Here is a 16,829-nt window from a genome sequence, read left to right as displayed (position 1 = left end):
GTTTCCTCCTGGGTGGTGTTGGCAAATTAGTAATTTTTTAAATATATTTGGTGACTTTTAAAAACGTTTAGCTGCTTCTTTTTCATAAAAGCAAAGAATGACATATCTAGAGACTTTTTGGGCAGACTTTATCTCCTCTCCTTCTCCTCCTCTCTAAGAAAGCTCTGATGTGGCTCTCTGGGTTAATGGTGTTCAGTGGGTGGGACAGGCCAGCAACACCTTCAGTCGACCAATCACTGATCCCCCTCATTTTTATTCTAAATGGGGCCCTCTTAGGAAGGTTTCCCAATGAGTTGTCTTTGCAAATCATCCATTGGTTGTTTCAGGGGGACGGAACCGCATTTTGAGACATTGCTGTAGGGTAAAATTTGTCGGTCCTCAGGGCCCCCTAGATTCACCTGGCCTTCCCTTTTCACAAGTTGTGTCTCTATAGGTAGGTAGGTATTGCTGAAAGGGAGAAGATTAAAGAGCCTTTCTTCAACTTGCCTTATGTTGGCTTCACAATCAATAAATCCCCCACTAGCACTTGAAACTTGGATGAGAAAACACAAGGAACCTAAACTGCTCAATCACAGGTCTTAGAACAGGAGTGTATTGAGTCCTTCCAGGCAGACAATGCAGAGCTGCTCCCCCAAATGAGGCTCCAGTTAGGTCAATACATCAATATAAGTGTGACCAAGTGCTCCTAAGAATAAAATGCAATAATGGCAAGAGGCATAGTTACCCCCTTTTATTATGCAAATTGTACAGTATGTGCTCAGCTAGCGTGAATCAATGAGCATCAGAATGGCAGCAGTCTCCATAGATGCAATCCAGAATTATTAACACCATTTAATTCACAAATTCACAGTCATTTCACATGCATATGCTTTAGATATAAAGTTTGTCCATCGCAGCTGCAACTAGAATGGTGTTCAGTCAAGTGCGTATCTCCGGCAAGGCCAAACAATCCTACACACGTCTGTCAGGTCCAGATTATTATCTGGCTCTGCACCAAGTTGTACAAACTCATAGATCTCAATACCATAAATATGTCCGATTTTTTTTAACATGAAGATTCAAACATTATTTCCTGAGTAATCGACAATGTAGAATAATGCACCCCTTTTACCGGATCTGTACCAATTTTAATGGGTTCATCACTCGGCCATATCCCATCCCTTCACTGAGTTTGGTGCAAATCGGTTCAGTACTTTTTGCTTGGCAGAGGTACAGTTTACTACAGAAATAGTACTATAGAAGTAGTAGTAGTTGTTGCAATAGTGCCACAAAGCAACACTGAATGGTGGCTTGAGAGAAATGGAGAGGAGACATGAGAATGGTTTATTCAGTGTTTGTGAATGGTAGACTGGTACTGATTGAGTTTTGCCCAAAGTTTAAAAGTACCTTTAGTGAGTGTCCCTCGAAAAGTGACAAAAATATTGTATTTGTGAGACAGGAGAGAGTTCCCACACAGCTTACACTGTCACCTTCACTCAGCTGGGCAATTACAGCATGAAGTGGAAGTGAATTGTCAGTTTCAGAAAGTTACAGCACTGCTTGGACAAAGGCCCATCCAGTTGGACGTCAGCAAGTGAAAGGGTTTCCAAAGTGGTGAGCATCACTGAAAAGCTAGAACTTTTTAATTCAGTGCCTTCCTTCTGAGGCTGGAGTCTGTGGCTGCATTGTGAACAGCACTAAATCTGCTATAGATCCTGGACGGTGATGGCATGTTTTTGTTGCTGGTTCTTACCCTAATCACTGTCTCTGGCTGATGTCACTCTGCTGTACAATAGCTTCATGTTTTCATGACACAGCGCTGGAGCATCTGATTGACAGTGACTGACAATATAAAAGACACAGTTCACAGTTACTACAAAAGCCAACATCATGAGCCTTAGTCAACCCGTCCTGAACAACTGCACAGGTCGTTTTTTCCAACCCTCTTGTACGTCCCATAGGAGTGTCACCTGAAATGGTTCTCCTATGGCGGCAGGTGTACCGGACCTTGGTTGTCATAGTTACAATAAAGAACACACGGACTGTACTGAGAGCAGCAGAGTATAACTTCATCCCCATTGTTACTATAATAACAGTCAAGGCTTGGTTAGGTTTAGGAAAAGATGGTCATTTGGGTTAAGATAGGCGCTTCGAACACCACTCTCCTAGAAAAGGTTCATGAATTAGGTTAAAATAAGTTCTTCCTCAACAATAGACAATCTTTGTTGTCATGGTCACAATAATAACAACAAATGGTCATGGATAATAGAAACAACATAAACTGCTCCTGTCACATGGGAATCGAACACCGCTCCCCTCCTGTCACCTTCATCCATCCACCCCAACCTCCTCCTGACGTGGACTTTGTCGCTCTATAAACTACGTCACTGCACTTTTCCCTTTGCTCCTGTCGTCATTACTACGACCACTAGATGTCGCCTAGCAACAAAACCTAACTATGGGTCATAGTGACCTGCTGCACAGACGACCTATTGGCTCGTTTGTGAGAGGAGGGCAGTCTCACCCGGGAGTCCATCCAGGGTTTATGGTTCCTCTGCAGGTTTGCTAAACCCATGTGACACTGCCAATAGAAGACTCACTTAAAAATGTATGTTTCAAATTACAGTAGACGCATGTTTTAAATGGATGTTTTACAGTGTAAGTGCTCGTCCATGAAGTGATTTGAGGTGTAGTAGCAGAATCCTAAAATGTATTCTGACGAACAGATTTGTAAACAGGTGTTGTGTGTGTGTTGTTGTGTGAATGTGCCTAAATGATGGTTTTGATCAGTACACATGCTGTTGCAGATGTTGTGTGCTGTGATTCTGCACAAGAGCAGCAGGTGTAGATAACAGAAGAACACACTGTGGTGCTTTGAAGGATTTTTTTTATAATTCTCATGTCATTTCAGAGCCTGAGCCAGTTTGTGGTTCAGCTGTAGATTTCTAACAATTACACTGTAGGAAAACGCTGATACCGGAAAGAGCAAAATTACTGGGTATGAATGTTGTAAGTACAACTGCACCAAAGCTGCACCTTTACACTGAGTCCAGTCACTTTGACAAATGGTGTCAATGTTGTTAGAAAACATAACACATCATGCCATCACTTTGACCCAAGGTCAGTGCGACATTTTCTTTAGCAGTGTTTGAGAGTTCATGGTTACTGGCCCTTTATCATCACTCAAGGGCAGCCCCACATACAGAGTGGAGTGCTGCTGTGGAGGTCAATGTAACTCTGCCTTTGCTGATGTAGAGGAAGCATTATTGTTAATATGTCCACCGTAGAAAGACAGAATCCTGGCCAAGGCAATGATGTCGTCTTCCATTGTTTCAACTTGCAACCTCTGATCATCAAACTTATTCTCAGTGTGTGTTCTCTGACAATTAATAATAATAACAGTAATAATAAACTTTATTTGTTTAGCACTTTTCATATACAGAATGAAGCGCAAAGTGCTTTGACAAAAATAAATGGAGGAAAGAAGTTAAGACAGGGAAATGAAAGACTAATAAAAAATAAAGTAATACTTATAAAAACAAAATGTGTTGTTTTTTATGTATTTGATTAGGAGCTTCCATTTCCATACTCATGTTTTAGGCCTTTTATTTTCTGACGTGCAAGTTGTTTTCTCTGTTCCCGTTCAAATGACACCAAGACAATTATCCTGTCTCACAGATGTCAACTGCAGAGTTTCAGCATGTTCTCTTTAAAAAACATTTTTTAAATTGTCTGAATATTAATGTAAATAACAGGTTCTTCATTTCTAGTCTGCAGGCCCCAGTGCATTTAAAAACACTCAACTGACTGTCCTTTCCTTCTTTTACTTTAAAGACTTTAAATTATTTCAGTGCTACAGTTTCAGTTTAAAGCTGATCTAGATTATTGTAGGCAGGACCAGAAATGGAAAAGGTAAAGACTAAATCAAATTGTAAAAGATGAAGCAAGTTAAATTCCTTCTCTCTCTCGTTCCTCTGCAGTGCCTTTCCGCGAGGCCCCAGCCTACACCAAACGCCGCCGGGGTCCATCTTCTGGCAACAGCAGCGGAAACGGCCAGTCTCCCACCTCGTTATCAGCGCCACGGGTCCTCCTGCGCTCCAACAGCGACAACAACCTAACAGTCAGTCAATACCAGCAGCAGCAGCACGGTTCTCCCGGCAACTGGGCCCCCCATCTGCAGCAGCACCAACACGCCCAGCCCCACCCACACAGGGCCCCCCAGCAGGGTCACCCGCAGCCTGGCTCCTCAGCATTGCATCGCAGCCTGTCACCCCAGCTGCTCCAGCAGATGCCCAGCGGCAGCCCCAATGGCACCGTGGTGGTCCGGACCATGGGGAGGGGGGCAAGGAGCCGGTCGCCCTCTCTCAGCCGGCTGGGGGAGGAGGCTCGGCGGGCTCTGCCTTCACAGCGTCAGCCCAGGTGAGTGGAGAGCTCTGTGTGTGTCTGAGTGAGTGAACAAGAGGGCTGGAACACACACACACTGTCACTGTCCCCTTTTCTATTCACTACATCCAGGATGACAGACCTGGAGGTCAGAGGTCAACATATGACTCACTAATATTGGATGTCAATATTATGCTGTCAAGCTCCAGCACAGCTGCGATGTGGTCAGAGCCGGCTGTTTGCTGCTACATTAAAGGAACCATATGTAAGATTTGCTACTGCTACAAAGCTAACATTAGCATTAGCAGCTGTCTACTTACCAGTTCAGAAGAAACGCTATGAGTTTAGCATCAAACTTCATTCCTGTACTCACCAACAGCTGTCTTCAGAGGTGGAAAAAGAAAACCAGTTAACTCTTGTCTCTATCATGTCTGTTAGCATGCTAACCAGCTAGCCCTAGCCTGTCTTGTCATTTTCTGATAGTGACTCACTGTCGGCTCCAGTCTGCCCTGAAGACGTAGCTGCTCAGAGGACGTATCATAACCTTTTGTCTTGTAAACGATGGGCAGAAGCTCTTGTCGAGCAACAATCACCACCACCTGCTCCTGACAAGAAACCACATTCAGCTGCAGAGAAAACCTAACAACCAGCCCCAGTAAAGATCACCTCTACGCCTGCGAGAATTCTGCTCGGGTGAAATAAAGTGAAGATTTGGTGAAGAAATGGGAACATTAGTCAGTTGGTCGGTCAGTCCACAATTTTAGTTCTAGCATCTAATAGCTAGCATCTTCAACAATATGTTCACTGTGGTTATGACGAAATATCTGCAAAGCTACTGGCATTCCCATCAGCCTCAGTGTTGCTACATGTTTCATGCTAATTAGCAAACGTTACCATGTTAGCACGCTTAACTAAGACGATGAGCATTAAACCATTAAACATCAGCATGCTAACGTTGACACTGTCTGCGTTTTAGCATGCTGGCATTAGCACGAAGCATTGCTGGACCTAAATACAGCCTCACAGAGCAACTGAGATCAGCCTACCTCCATTAAATTGGGATGGAGGTAGAAATCTCAGATCTGGACAAATCTAACCTGAAACTATCTCCATCACCAGAGTGAAGTGAGGCATATGTTTGTCCTTTGAGCAAGGCATTGTGGATGGGAGTTTTGGGTTGAGAACTCCCAGTGTGTGTTTCCTCAGAGCTCTGGTGTTACACAGTGTGTCTTCACACTTACTGGACAGACAGCGTACATGCTATCCCCACCATCCCCCACGGGAGATCATGTATGACGGGTTCTTCTTGGAAACGTGCCATCAAAAAAGACTCCAGCTTCCCAGAGTAGCTATGGCAACCATCGCTACGGTTGCCTACAGACACAGTTTGTATGTGCAGCTTCATATACCTGCTTTAAAACTGCTGATTCCAACTTGAAGTCTGTGTGTGTGTTTTCACCTCCACCTGGATAAGTTCATTCAGGAACGCCACCGTGTGTGTGTGTGTGTCTGCACATCTGTGTCTGTGCTCTGTACAGCCATGTGATCGGTGAAAGATTAAAGCGTGACGGGCGTTTATCTCAGAGCGATGTAACTGTCAATCCCGATTAAGACACATGCTCTCTGCCCTCTTCCTCCACCTCCTCCTCCTCTTCCTCCCCCTCCTCCTCCCCCTCTTCCTTGGCAGATGGACACATTTGGAAGCACTCTGCTGCACCAACACTGCCCACACTGTGTAGCTCTCCTCTCCTCTGTCCAATGTCTAGGAGAGGAGAGGAGAGGAGAGGAGAGGAGAGGAGAGGAGAGGAGAGGAGAGGAGAGGAAAGATGCTCTGTACGTTACAAAAAAGATGTGACGACCTAGCAGTAGAATAAAGACAGGAATGAAGAGCAGAGAAAGGAGGAGGAGGAGGAGGAGGAGGCCGCTGAAGAAGAGAGAATAAAGGCGCAGAATGAGGGGTTTAGAGCGAGGGTGGAGGGGACGGAGTTAAGGGAAGACAAGTGACGGAGGAGATGAAAGAAGGGGCAGAGAAATGGGGGAGGACAGTTGCCTCTGCTTCAGCAGTAACATGAACATCACTATCTTGTCTTTTGACACACTTCACTAGAAAACCAGAGGGGCTTGTGAAGGGAAAGCATCGACAGAGGAGCTGCTTCTGTGGACTGACGCCGGTTTAGAGTCTTGAGGGTTCTTGAAGACTGAAACGTGCCCGTGCGTTTCCCCATGTTGAACTTCACTGTCTTCAAATCTGCTTTGCTGCTGGTTCATGGATGTAAAATAACGTAGCGCTGGAGCCTCCAGCTTTGTATCAGTGGCTTTGATTTGACAACGCGTGGCCTCGGCTTCATCACAAATCCTTCCAGGCTCTAGTGGTTGATCAGTTTTTCATTGATGATGCCCTGATGGTTAGTCCGTCACTCTCCAGCAGTGAACGGCACATTCAGTCTTCTACTTAAATCGCCTTTTTCGTGTTTCTATGCTGTAAACATCAGTTGATCAACATAAATTTTTATCATCATTTTTAATGAGAGGTTCAAGTAAAACTGCCAAACATTTGCTGGTTTCATCTTCTTAAATGTGAGAACTGAGAACAACCAAAGAAAATATGTGACTGGGAAGCAAGAGAAACCAGTTTATTCCAGTTTAAAGGTCCCATATTTGACACTTTTAGCAGATTTCACATAAACACTCAGAGAAACCAAATCCTGCAAGGTTGGATTGTGGGTCCAGGTGGGCGGGGCTGAGGGCGGTGACTGCTTTGTTGTGACATCACAAAGTTCCAGAGGTCCTGACGGCTGGTTTTAAGGCTCAGTGTCTGAATACAGGCTGTGTGCATTTCTCTGTGGACTGAGGCTTTGATCCTTTCACAGTATTAATATAGAACCTAGAGCTGCTTTATAATCACAAACACATGGACATCTACCTTTAGACTGGATGGACCTTTAAAGAACTGTGCTGCTCATGCGTACAGTAGATTCAGCATAATGGCATAATGCCATCATAGAGGATATTCAGGTTAAGACTTTTACTGAGACCTATTTGAGCACTCAGCTCCTGAGGCACCATGGATGGATAATTGCCCTAATTTTTAAAATCCATTCATTATCAAATGCAAGTGTTGTTTCTTCAAACATCTTTTATATTTAATAAATGCAGCTCACAGCATCACTTCAGTGGAGGTGACCTTGCTATATAAGTCGTCCGAGATGGTGTTTTCGATGACCGTGTGTGTCCAGTGTGAACTTTAGCTGTCAGCTCCTCCAGGCGTCCCCACCCAGCTGCCCTTTAAAGCCCCTAATTCCAGCACTTTCTCTCTTTGCTTGTGCTTTCATTTGCTCTTCCTTGTTTCTCTCCTACCAATAATCCCAACCCCCCCCCCACAGCCACATCCAACCTCCACCCACACACATGACAACATCTCTGTGCCCCCCCCCCGCTCCTACTTGACATGTCATTTGTTAGAATGTAACCCGCTCGCAGACACACACACTTACACACACACAGTGACAGCTGTCAGTCAGCCATGGGGGCGTCATGGCAACAGCTTCTCAGCTAGATGTTGTGAGAGATGAGATGTGTCCAGAGTCAGACCAGATCTGTGCTGCTCCAACATACATCATCATAAAAGCTGAAATATGCAGCACAGCTCGGATTGGCTGACCTGCAGATGACTGAGGTCTGACAGCAATTAGATTTTTAACAATAAAAAAATGTGTTGATGAAAACACAGTTAGTTGGAGTCACAGAAAATCTCTCTCTTCATGTGAACCGGCAGATGAGACACCAGGATGGCCGCCATCCGCTCAGGCACCAGCATCATCATCATCACTTCCAGTCTTCATGTGTCCATCACATCAAAAAAATTTTCACACTGCAGATCTGAAGTGTCTGAGAGTCCTGAAAAAAATCGAGGCTAATATTGTAAACGAAATGAAATTACACCAGAGAGAAGATTTCCCCTGTGAGTTGGACGAGGTTATCAAATTCCCTTGATTGATTTGATTCAGTTCAGTCATAAAGTAATATACACGTTACACACTTAAAACCTCAGTACAAACAAAACAAGAAAATAACACAAGATTTCATGGCGTATGACAAAATCAAATCAGATAGTCATAAATTAACTGTGGAAAGTTTGCAACACAAAAAAAAAGATGCTGACACAATATACTTCACAGTGATGTAAGTCAGTATGCAGTGGGTGGGCAGAGTCCAGGGAGGCGACGCTGTTGTATGGACTCTACCTATTTATAGCTTATATAGCAGGAGGAGGCGGAGTTTACTGACCTTTTCTTTTTTATTTATTTATTTATTTTCATTAAAGCTGGACTGGTTATGATATATATACAATACATGATTTATTTATATATTTATGATAACCGTGGATCAGATGATAGTGTGTAACATGAAAGGTGTCACTCATAGAAGCAGAATCTCCTAACTCTGCAGTTCCCTTCAGCCTTCTAGCCCATTTTAGATCATTGTTTTGGTTTCCCCGACCTGCGGCTCCCATCTCATTAACTTCACTGAAAAAAGCTTTGACGCACAAAGTCAGCAAATACCTGGCGAGTATATCAGAGCTTAGAGGAGAATATTGGACTTAGATGAATTTCACTTTCATACAGCTTCCACATGTGTCACTGTCCCAGTGTGAGTCCAGACCACCTGCAGTCGGGTCTGGACTCTGATTACAGGGCACCAACATGTGCTTTTCCCGATCCAGGTGAGATCTCCAGATACATTGTACACCCCCCCACCCCCCACCCCCCCACCCCACCTTCTGAGTGTATGTTTGGCATGGTCACTGTTCTTTGCAGTTATAATGTTAAACATGTAAATGTTGATTGTACTGTATTTGACTGTATGTGTGTCTTTACTGTAATGTTCCCTCTCTCTCTCTCTCTCTCTCTCTCTCTCTCTCTCTCTCTGTCTCTCTCTCCTTGTCTCCAGTGATCATCCAATAATAGCACAAATTATGCACAGCTGGTATTAATCAACACTTTCTAATTAGCACCTCAAAGCCACCTGGGTAATTGCCAAAAAAAAAAAAGCATGAGGGAAAACATGGCCGCCGGTTTCGGTGGGTACCTGCTGATCTTGTAGGCCGTGTTCAGCTTCATCTGAGTCTGAAATGTTTCTCCCGCGTCGTTGCCAACAAGTACGGATTTAGATCAGTCCCATGGCAGCGATGGATGATCACTTGTTCCTGTGCATGAATTTGCAGCATGGCAGTTTTTCAGATTTCACAATAAAAGCACATTTTCTAACACAGAGGTTATATCAGTTTGGGCTTACAGGAGAGCCGATGCTGCGAGTGTCGCAAAGTAGGATCTAATATTTTAGCAACAGGAGGACATCACTTCTTCTGCTGCTTTGATTTTGACTTTACTTCTGTCTCTCTCAAGTCCCTGAACCTCACGGAGCTGCAGAACTGCACTGTTTTAGACTCTGCCCCATGTTGGTCACTATGTTAATGACTCTATGGCTGTGAAGCAGAGAAGCATCATGCTGACATCAGCAAAAAATAGATCTGGTTTATGTCTTTGTGGGGTTCTATTTTTAGTCACTTCTTGGAAATAGATGTGTCGTCTTAGTCCACCACAAAATTGACTTTTGCTGTGCTTTTAATACATCGTCTTCATCCCAGGAGAATGGAAAATATCAAATGTGCTTTAGTGCTTAAGTGTAATGGTTGAATTACTGGTAATCAATAAGGTTTATCAGCATTTGATGGGTATAATATCAGCCAGAATCTCTCTGTAGGGTCAGAGTTCAATTGCAACCAGTCCTCTGAAACAGCGCCCCTACAGTGGCAGGTGTACTGGACCTTGGTTGTTATAGTTACAATAATAAACATGTGGACTGTACCGAGAGCGGTGTACCTACCTTTGTTGCCATGGTTACTATAATAACAGTCATGGTTTGGTTAGGTTTAGGTAAAGATGGTGATTTGGGTTAAAATAAGTTCTTCCTCAACATTAGACGATCTTTGTTGTCATGGTTACAATAATAACAGTGAATGGTCATGGATAATAGAAACAACATAAACTGCTCCTGTCACATGGGAATCGAACACCGCTCTCCTGGGTCATATTCATCCATCCACCCCAACCTCCTCCTGACGTGGACTTTGTCGCTCTATAAACTACGTCACCGCACTTTTCCCTTCGCTCCTGTCGTCATCACTACGACCACTAGATGTTACCTAGCAACAAAACCTAACTACAGGTCACGATAACCTGCTGCATAGACAACCTATTAAATGTTAAATTTAATTTTTTGTTGTCTTGGGTGATTTCCAAAATGTCTTGATGCAGTTCAGCCCAATTATCGCGATATATGATATATTATATTCTAGTTTTATTATTGTATTTTATGTTTCAGGTGAGTGATGCTGCCACTGAGCAGCAGCAGTATTTTTGTCACAAGCCAAGATGCAAAAAAAACCATATTACAAAAATATTGTGTTTGGTGGGAAATATTGCAATATTCAATGTTATCTAAGTATCACCCAAAGCTTAATATTTCCACTGTGTCATTGGAAGTGCAGGTTTTCCCATGATGCAATCTGTTGTGTTGTGTAGCTGTTGAACAGAAATCCTACCTTTACACCTGGCAAAGGTGTGTTTCTACAGCTCGGCTGTAACAGGAGACATTACACCGTCACTGTGAACAGAGGTCCTGCTTGTCAGAGTGAACATTTCAATATCATATCTGCAATTTTATAAAGAATAAAACAAATGAAAACTTCATTAAAAGCTGAAGACACGACACCAGTGGTGGAAAAATTGTCATTATAATGAAACACAAATGAATGAGGCCAACTAAATGCAGCGATGCATTCACAGAGTAAGGGAAACCGGAGTTGTGCTCAGGCGTGGAGCTTTTTAAACTGCTGTTGGGACATAAACAGTTTTTGACTCTCTGTGGTGCAGGGTGTAGCTGCTGGCTGCTCAGAGAGCACGGCTGCAGCTCTGTCCGTGGCTTTCCCTCGGAAAATGTGCGAGCAGCCTCGCTATTGAATGGGGTTAGCTCTCCAAAGGCCTCATGAAGGTTTGAGGAGGAGCGCAGTCTACAGGACAAGGTGACCCACTTACTTGAAAAAACCATTTCCTTCCCCTCTCTCTCTCTCTCTCTCTCTTTCTCTCTCAATCTCTCGCTCCTGCACTTCATTTCCTTCTTACTCTTTAATCTCCTAGTTTTTTCCTGTGCTGTGGTTTTTATCTCTCATGCTTCACCTTTTATGTCTTTCTACAGAAGCCAAAACGAGAACAGGATTATAAACTTACTGGTCAAAGAATTGATGATATCAGTTGATTTGAAGCTCGACCTCATGCAAAAAGAAATTTTTATGTAATTTGATAAGAAGAATTGGAGATTTATTATGTGTGAATCCAATTTAAATAAATAAAATCATTCTAATTTTACTGATGAGCTCACCTTAAAAGCTGCACATTTCTGCTCTCTGATGGCATTTGTTTTCCCCACTCTGATCATTCCATTAGTTGTATGAAGTGTTGTTATGGAGGTTGACCACTAAGAGGCGCTGCATCATCATGTGAGAAGCATCAGCTCGCTCCACTGTTGCTCTCTGTGGTCACATCTCTGCGTGGATGACTGACATTTGTTTTTTTATAACCAACACATGTAAAACGCTCGGTCTGTTTATTCAGGTTCGTCTCTGCAGGAGCTGAAGGTTCACGGTCCACAATGATCCTCTTGTTTTTTTTTTGCATCATAATTTGGTATTTTGATGTTTTCCTCCTCCGAGTCGCGGGTCGCTCTGGTCTGTAACTCGTCCTGTCTCCTACCCAGAAGGCTTTGCGCTCTGTGGGTCAGAGCCAGCCCATATTCTGCCCCACTTACTCCTGCAAGACACGTGCCTGCTGGCCTCTGAGTATCTGCTCTGCATAATGGGTTTGTGTGTGTGCACACACACGTGTGTGTAAGTATATCCATATGCATGAGTTCAGTGTGTGTGTGTGTGTGTGTGTATGTGTGTGTGTGTGTGTGTGTGTGTGTGCAGCAGGGAAACCAACAGTCTATAAGTTAACAGACTGTTGAGGTTCATTTGTGGAGGCTCATAATGTTCCTTTCTTCTTGTTCAGACTGTCAAAGGTTTTTATTCAAGCTGCTGAGCAGGTCGTTTGAAACGTTGTTGATCTTGTTTAACCTTCAGCATTTCTCCTCAAACAGTTTAGACTTGTTTTTTGCTTTTTTTGATGAAAGCAGAAAGTTCGACATAATTTCACATTTAATTTTAGCATACGATATTTTCCTTGTCACTTGAAATCATTTTGCAGAGTTTGAGCAGGTGTGACAAGGAAACTGTATCCACCACATGTAAATCAAGTTTACATCTCTCTCTCTCTCTCTCTCTCTCTCTCTCTCTCTCTCTCTCTCTCTCTCTCTCTCTCTCTCTCAGTCCCAGCAGTCATGGCGAGGCAGTAGGCACCAGGAGGAAGCTGTACAGCGCGGTCCCCGGGAGACACTTTGTGGTGGTGCGTCCTTACACCGCCCAGGCCGAGGGCGAGATCAACCTCTACAAGAGCGACAGGGTCAAAGGTGAGGCAGGGAATGACCTCTGTTTATTTGGTCTTTCTGGTTTGCTGTCCCAGCATTACACACACACACACACACACCTAGACCTCCTGCAGGAAACGCAGCGAGTCTCTACACCACAGTGAAGAAATATACACATTCACAGTTTTACTTCAAATTATTATCATCAAAATAATTATTATGAATCATTATTTCAGAGTAATACACATCATATTAATGGATTAACTGGTGCATTAATGTGTAGGCATCACTTTAATGCTGCAGCTGGTAGAGATGGGGCTCGTTTTAACTACTTAACATGCTGCTGAATTATAATTAATTTACTTATTGATTCCATTTTTCTATTGACGATCTGAATTTTCTGAAGTCCACCACTTCAGTAAATGTGCAGTTACATTTCACCAATGACCTCCAACCTCAGAGAGAAACACACAGTTTCCAAAGACGCAAACAAAAGGCACTGATGCGTCGCAGCCTTCATCTCATAATTGTGTCTGAAAACGAGACAACTGCAAATCAAACAGCAAATTACCACATCTGATGGGAGTGACTCCCTGGGCTCGACAGGGTCTGAATACAGATGCAGAGAGGAATCACAGTTTCAGACACACTGCAGGTCTGCAGCTGTGAGGAAGACATCATTTACTCGCTTCATACCAAAAACATCCATGTTAATGTGCAGATAGAATATTCTGATGTGATCTTTAACACCAGCTGTTTATTTTGAACGATTTCACCCGATACGACATCATATAATGTTTTTATAGTCACACTATTTCAACTCTATATTGTCAGGATTTATAGTTTTTACTCACCAAACCTTAATCTCTGTATCTGGAGCCACAGAACCCTCAGTTTAACAAAGAGCTGTTACCTGCTGTGTGTAGGTAGTTAGGATGTAATGATAATGATTCAGTTTGATAAACATTAACATCCAGCGTCCACAGCTGGTCCAAAACTCACAGTATTTTTTACCTAAATGTCACTGATCAGTCGCTGCACCTTTATTTTGAAAGATGCAGATGAATGAATTTTGACGAGTGAGATGAGTGTAAAATTATTTAGAATGTTTCCATTTGAAGGATCAACGCAGGCTGAGAAAACACGCGAGATGTAGGGTCTGAATATTTCCCTCAGTGAGAACCCCATGTAGCTTCAGTGAAGAGCTGGAACCAGATGATACAGAATGCACAGTGTGTGGTGGAAGAACTTTAAAGCTGCAGAAGGAGAAGAAAAAAAATCAGAATGAAACAAACCGTGACTGTGCAAAAATCCCTTAATTCTTTCCGTCACAGGCGTAAAATCTGCAGATGCTGAGATGCCAGGTTTCATCACTCTGAAGAAGATGTAGAATCAGCTCATTAACAAACAAGAGGCCAGCTGCACAAAACAACTTAAGTTAAGATTCGCATTTCAGTCTAAGTTAAGGTTTCTTTAAAATAAAAACACCCAAAAATCCTCTCCTTAAGGGTTCTTTAATATGTTCAGTGAAGGATTTAAGATTTTATCCTTATCTTAGTCTTATACTTAAGGAATCACTTAAAGTCAGTTAAACTGATGCACAAAAGACCTTAGCGGCCAAAGTAAGGAAAAAAACTGAAGGTGCCTCTGACTCTGTCTGAACTCAACACGACTGAGTTCATGGTGATAAATGAAGGAAGTGAACACATCCCAACGAGAGCGGGAGACGCCCTTTGATTTTACATCAGATCTGACCTGCAGTCAGTTTATGATTTGTCCAGCACAGTTTTATGTCACATGATCTTTCAGGTCAGGTGTAGTCGAGGTGTCACTGGGTGAGTTTAAACACTGTGGTGAAGTCACAACAACAGGGGGAGGAGGTAGTGACACACTTCTTTAATGATGTTCACATAAGTGATAAAAGATAAAACAAGCGCTAATGGCAGAGAATAAACGGTCTCCATGGAAACAGGAGAATTTTACCGCTGTAAAAATCACTGCCTTAACTTTTTTCCTTAACTAAGGAAACCTTGAATTAACTCCCTCAGCTAAGGAGAAATGAAACCTTTAGTGTCTTAGTAGAAGACACGGATAAGGAAAAATACTTAAATAGCTTAGTGAACATTTTAAGGAGAAGAGTTAAGGGTGTTTTGTGCAGCTGGCGCCTCCACATCTCCACAGACTGATGCTGATTTGTAGAGGAACTTTTTTTTTTTTTTACGAGGCTGTGAGCTTGTCAAGATTTCACAGCCTCAAACAAATGTGTGAGTCTGATTTTATTTTTTTTGTTAATAATTCAACCCCATTTATCAGCTGCGGGATCGTCACATTCTTGAAGCGGCTGACACTCACCTCTGCCTTAATGTTTTAAACTTACTATTCAAATGTGACATTTAAATGTGGACGCCCTGTTCTGTTCTTCATGCTGTTTCTCTGAAGCCAATGTCATTTTTCTCCCCCCCCCTCCTCCTCTCCACTCTCTCTCCCCTTGGTCCAGTTCTGAGCATTGGAGAGGGGGGTTTCTGGGAGGGCAGTGCCCATGGCCAGGTGGGCTGGTTTCCAGCCGACTGTGTGGAGGAGATCCCGGCCAAGGCCGCCGAGGAGAGGAGCTGTAAGTCTGATCACTTGGGGCTGTGAGTCGGCAGGAGGTGGGACATTGACTTATGTAGGACACGCACTGTTTGCCATCAGGAGCGAGGTGGGGGGGGGGCTGAGGGTTAAATGCCGTAGGTTCCTGAGGCGGTGTGATGGCACGTGGCTTCTTGTTCCTCCAGTGCACGAGCTGCATGTGTCTCTCCCCCCTGTCTCTTTCTGCCCCCCCCCAGGCTGTGGTGCACAAAAGCTAGGCGCTACATTGCCCTGCTAACTCAGCTGTGCTCTAATGTCCTCCGGGTGCAGGCTAATGAACGCATCACGGCACGCTCCGTCCCCCACAAACATCACATTCCTCCCCGTCCTGGCCTTCCCCTCCTTTTTAGAAAAGGCTTCCTCCGTCTTCCTTCTGTCTGTCGAACGCTCAGCCTCCGTCCACAGCGTTTCTCATCCTCTGGTATTCTCTTCTCTGACAGTGTTTAATTATTGACATTATCACAAAGTACAGTGTCGCTGGAGTCAACTCCCCACACCCACCCGCTCTCTTAGTCTTCCCTGCTCCTAGGAGTATGTCAGCAGTGATGGAGGCAGATGGGGAGCAACTTGTTCCTCTCTCTCTTCTTTTTGTTGCTTATTCTAAAGTCTGACCCAGGGCCATTGGCACGGGGGGGGGGGGTGTCCTCTCACTGTGTCACATCCAAATGGCCCCCAGGTCTGCCTGCAAAGAAAGCCTGTCAGAAAACGGGAGCACAGTATGGCGGCTCTCAAAGGCGGCTTCGGCCAAGACCACAGGCCACGTGTGTGTGTGTATGTGTATATGTGTGTGTTTGTGTGTGTGTGTGTGTGTGTGTGTGTCTGTGTGTGTGTGTGTGTGGTGAAATTAGACGGGCACATGAGAATTTTTTTTTTTTTTTTTTTTTGCCATGTGACAGGTAGTCATCAGAGAGGGAGTTTGGCGCCACAGTCAAAGCTTTTCTCCAGCGCTTCATCCAGCCTCCCTCTGATGTCTGCTCCGCAAATATTCATCTTTTCCTTTGACATTTTGGGGGAAATACACTCGCTCGCTTTCGTAGTGAGAGGCGTGTGTGTGTGTGTGTGTGTGTGTGTTCGCAGTTGGCGTCTTTTTGCAGAAACACTATGAGTGCAATAATAATAAAAAAAACAGAACACTGTGCTTATGTGCAAGTTTAAGATATTTATCTTCTGCATCTCCCATATGTGAAGAATGCAGCTTATCAGGGTTTTGCATCTTACCTTCTCATCCCCTCAACCCCTACACCCACCCACACACACACACACACACCCACCCACACACACACCCACAAACGCACACACACACATGCTGATTTAAC

At 43.8% G+C, this 16,829-nt stretch overlaps 1 protein-coding gene across 5 annotated transcripts in view; it reads left to right on the top strand.

The window, feature by feature from the left end:
- Positions 1–16,829, top strand: part of LOC139628273 (SH3 and multiple ankyrin repeat domains protein 2-like) — a 187,738-nt gene that overhangs the window by 117,054 nt on the left and 53,855 nt on the right. For all 5 annotated transcript variants that reach the window (XM_071489787.1, XM_071489789.1, XM_071489786.1 and 2 more), the window contains 3 exons: positions 3,960–4,398; positions 12,788–12,927; positions 15,383–15,496. In XM_071489787.1, coding sequence (XP_071345888.1) covers positions 3,960–4,398; positions 12,788–12,927; positions 15,383–15,496 — 693 coding nt within the window. The remainder of the gene's footprint in view (positions 1–3,959; positions 4,399–12,787; positions 12,928–15,382; positions 15,497–16,829) is intronic.

The sequence above is a fragment of the Trachinotus anak genome, unplaced genomic scaffold, assembly GCF_046630095.1.
Source record: "Trachinotus anak isolate AG129_WGS33_773 ecotype Australia unplaced genomic scaffold, CSIRO_AGI_Tana_v1 ptg000011l, whole genome shotgun sequence".
NCBI lineage: Eukaryota > Metazoa > Chordata > Actinopteri > Carangiformes > Carangidae > Trachinotus > Trachinotus anak.
This window is presented reverse-complemented; position numbering and strand designations above follow the sequence as displayed.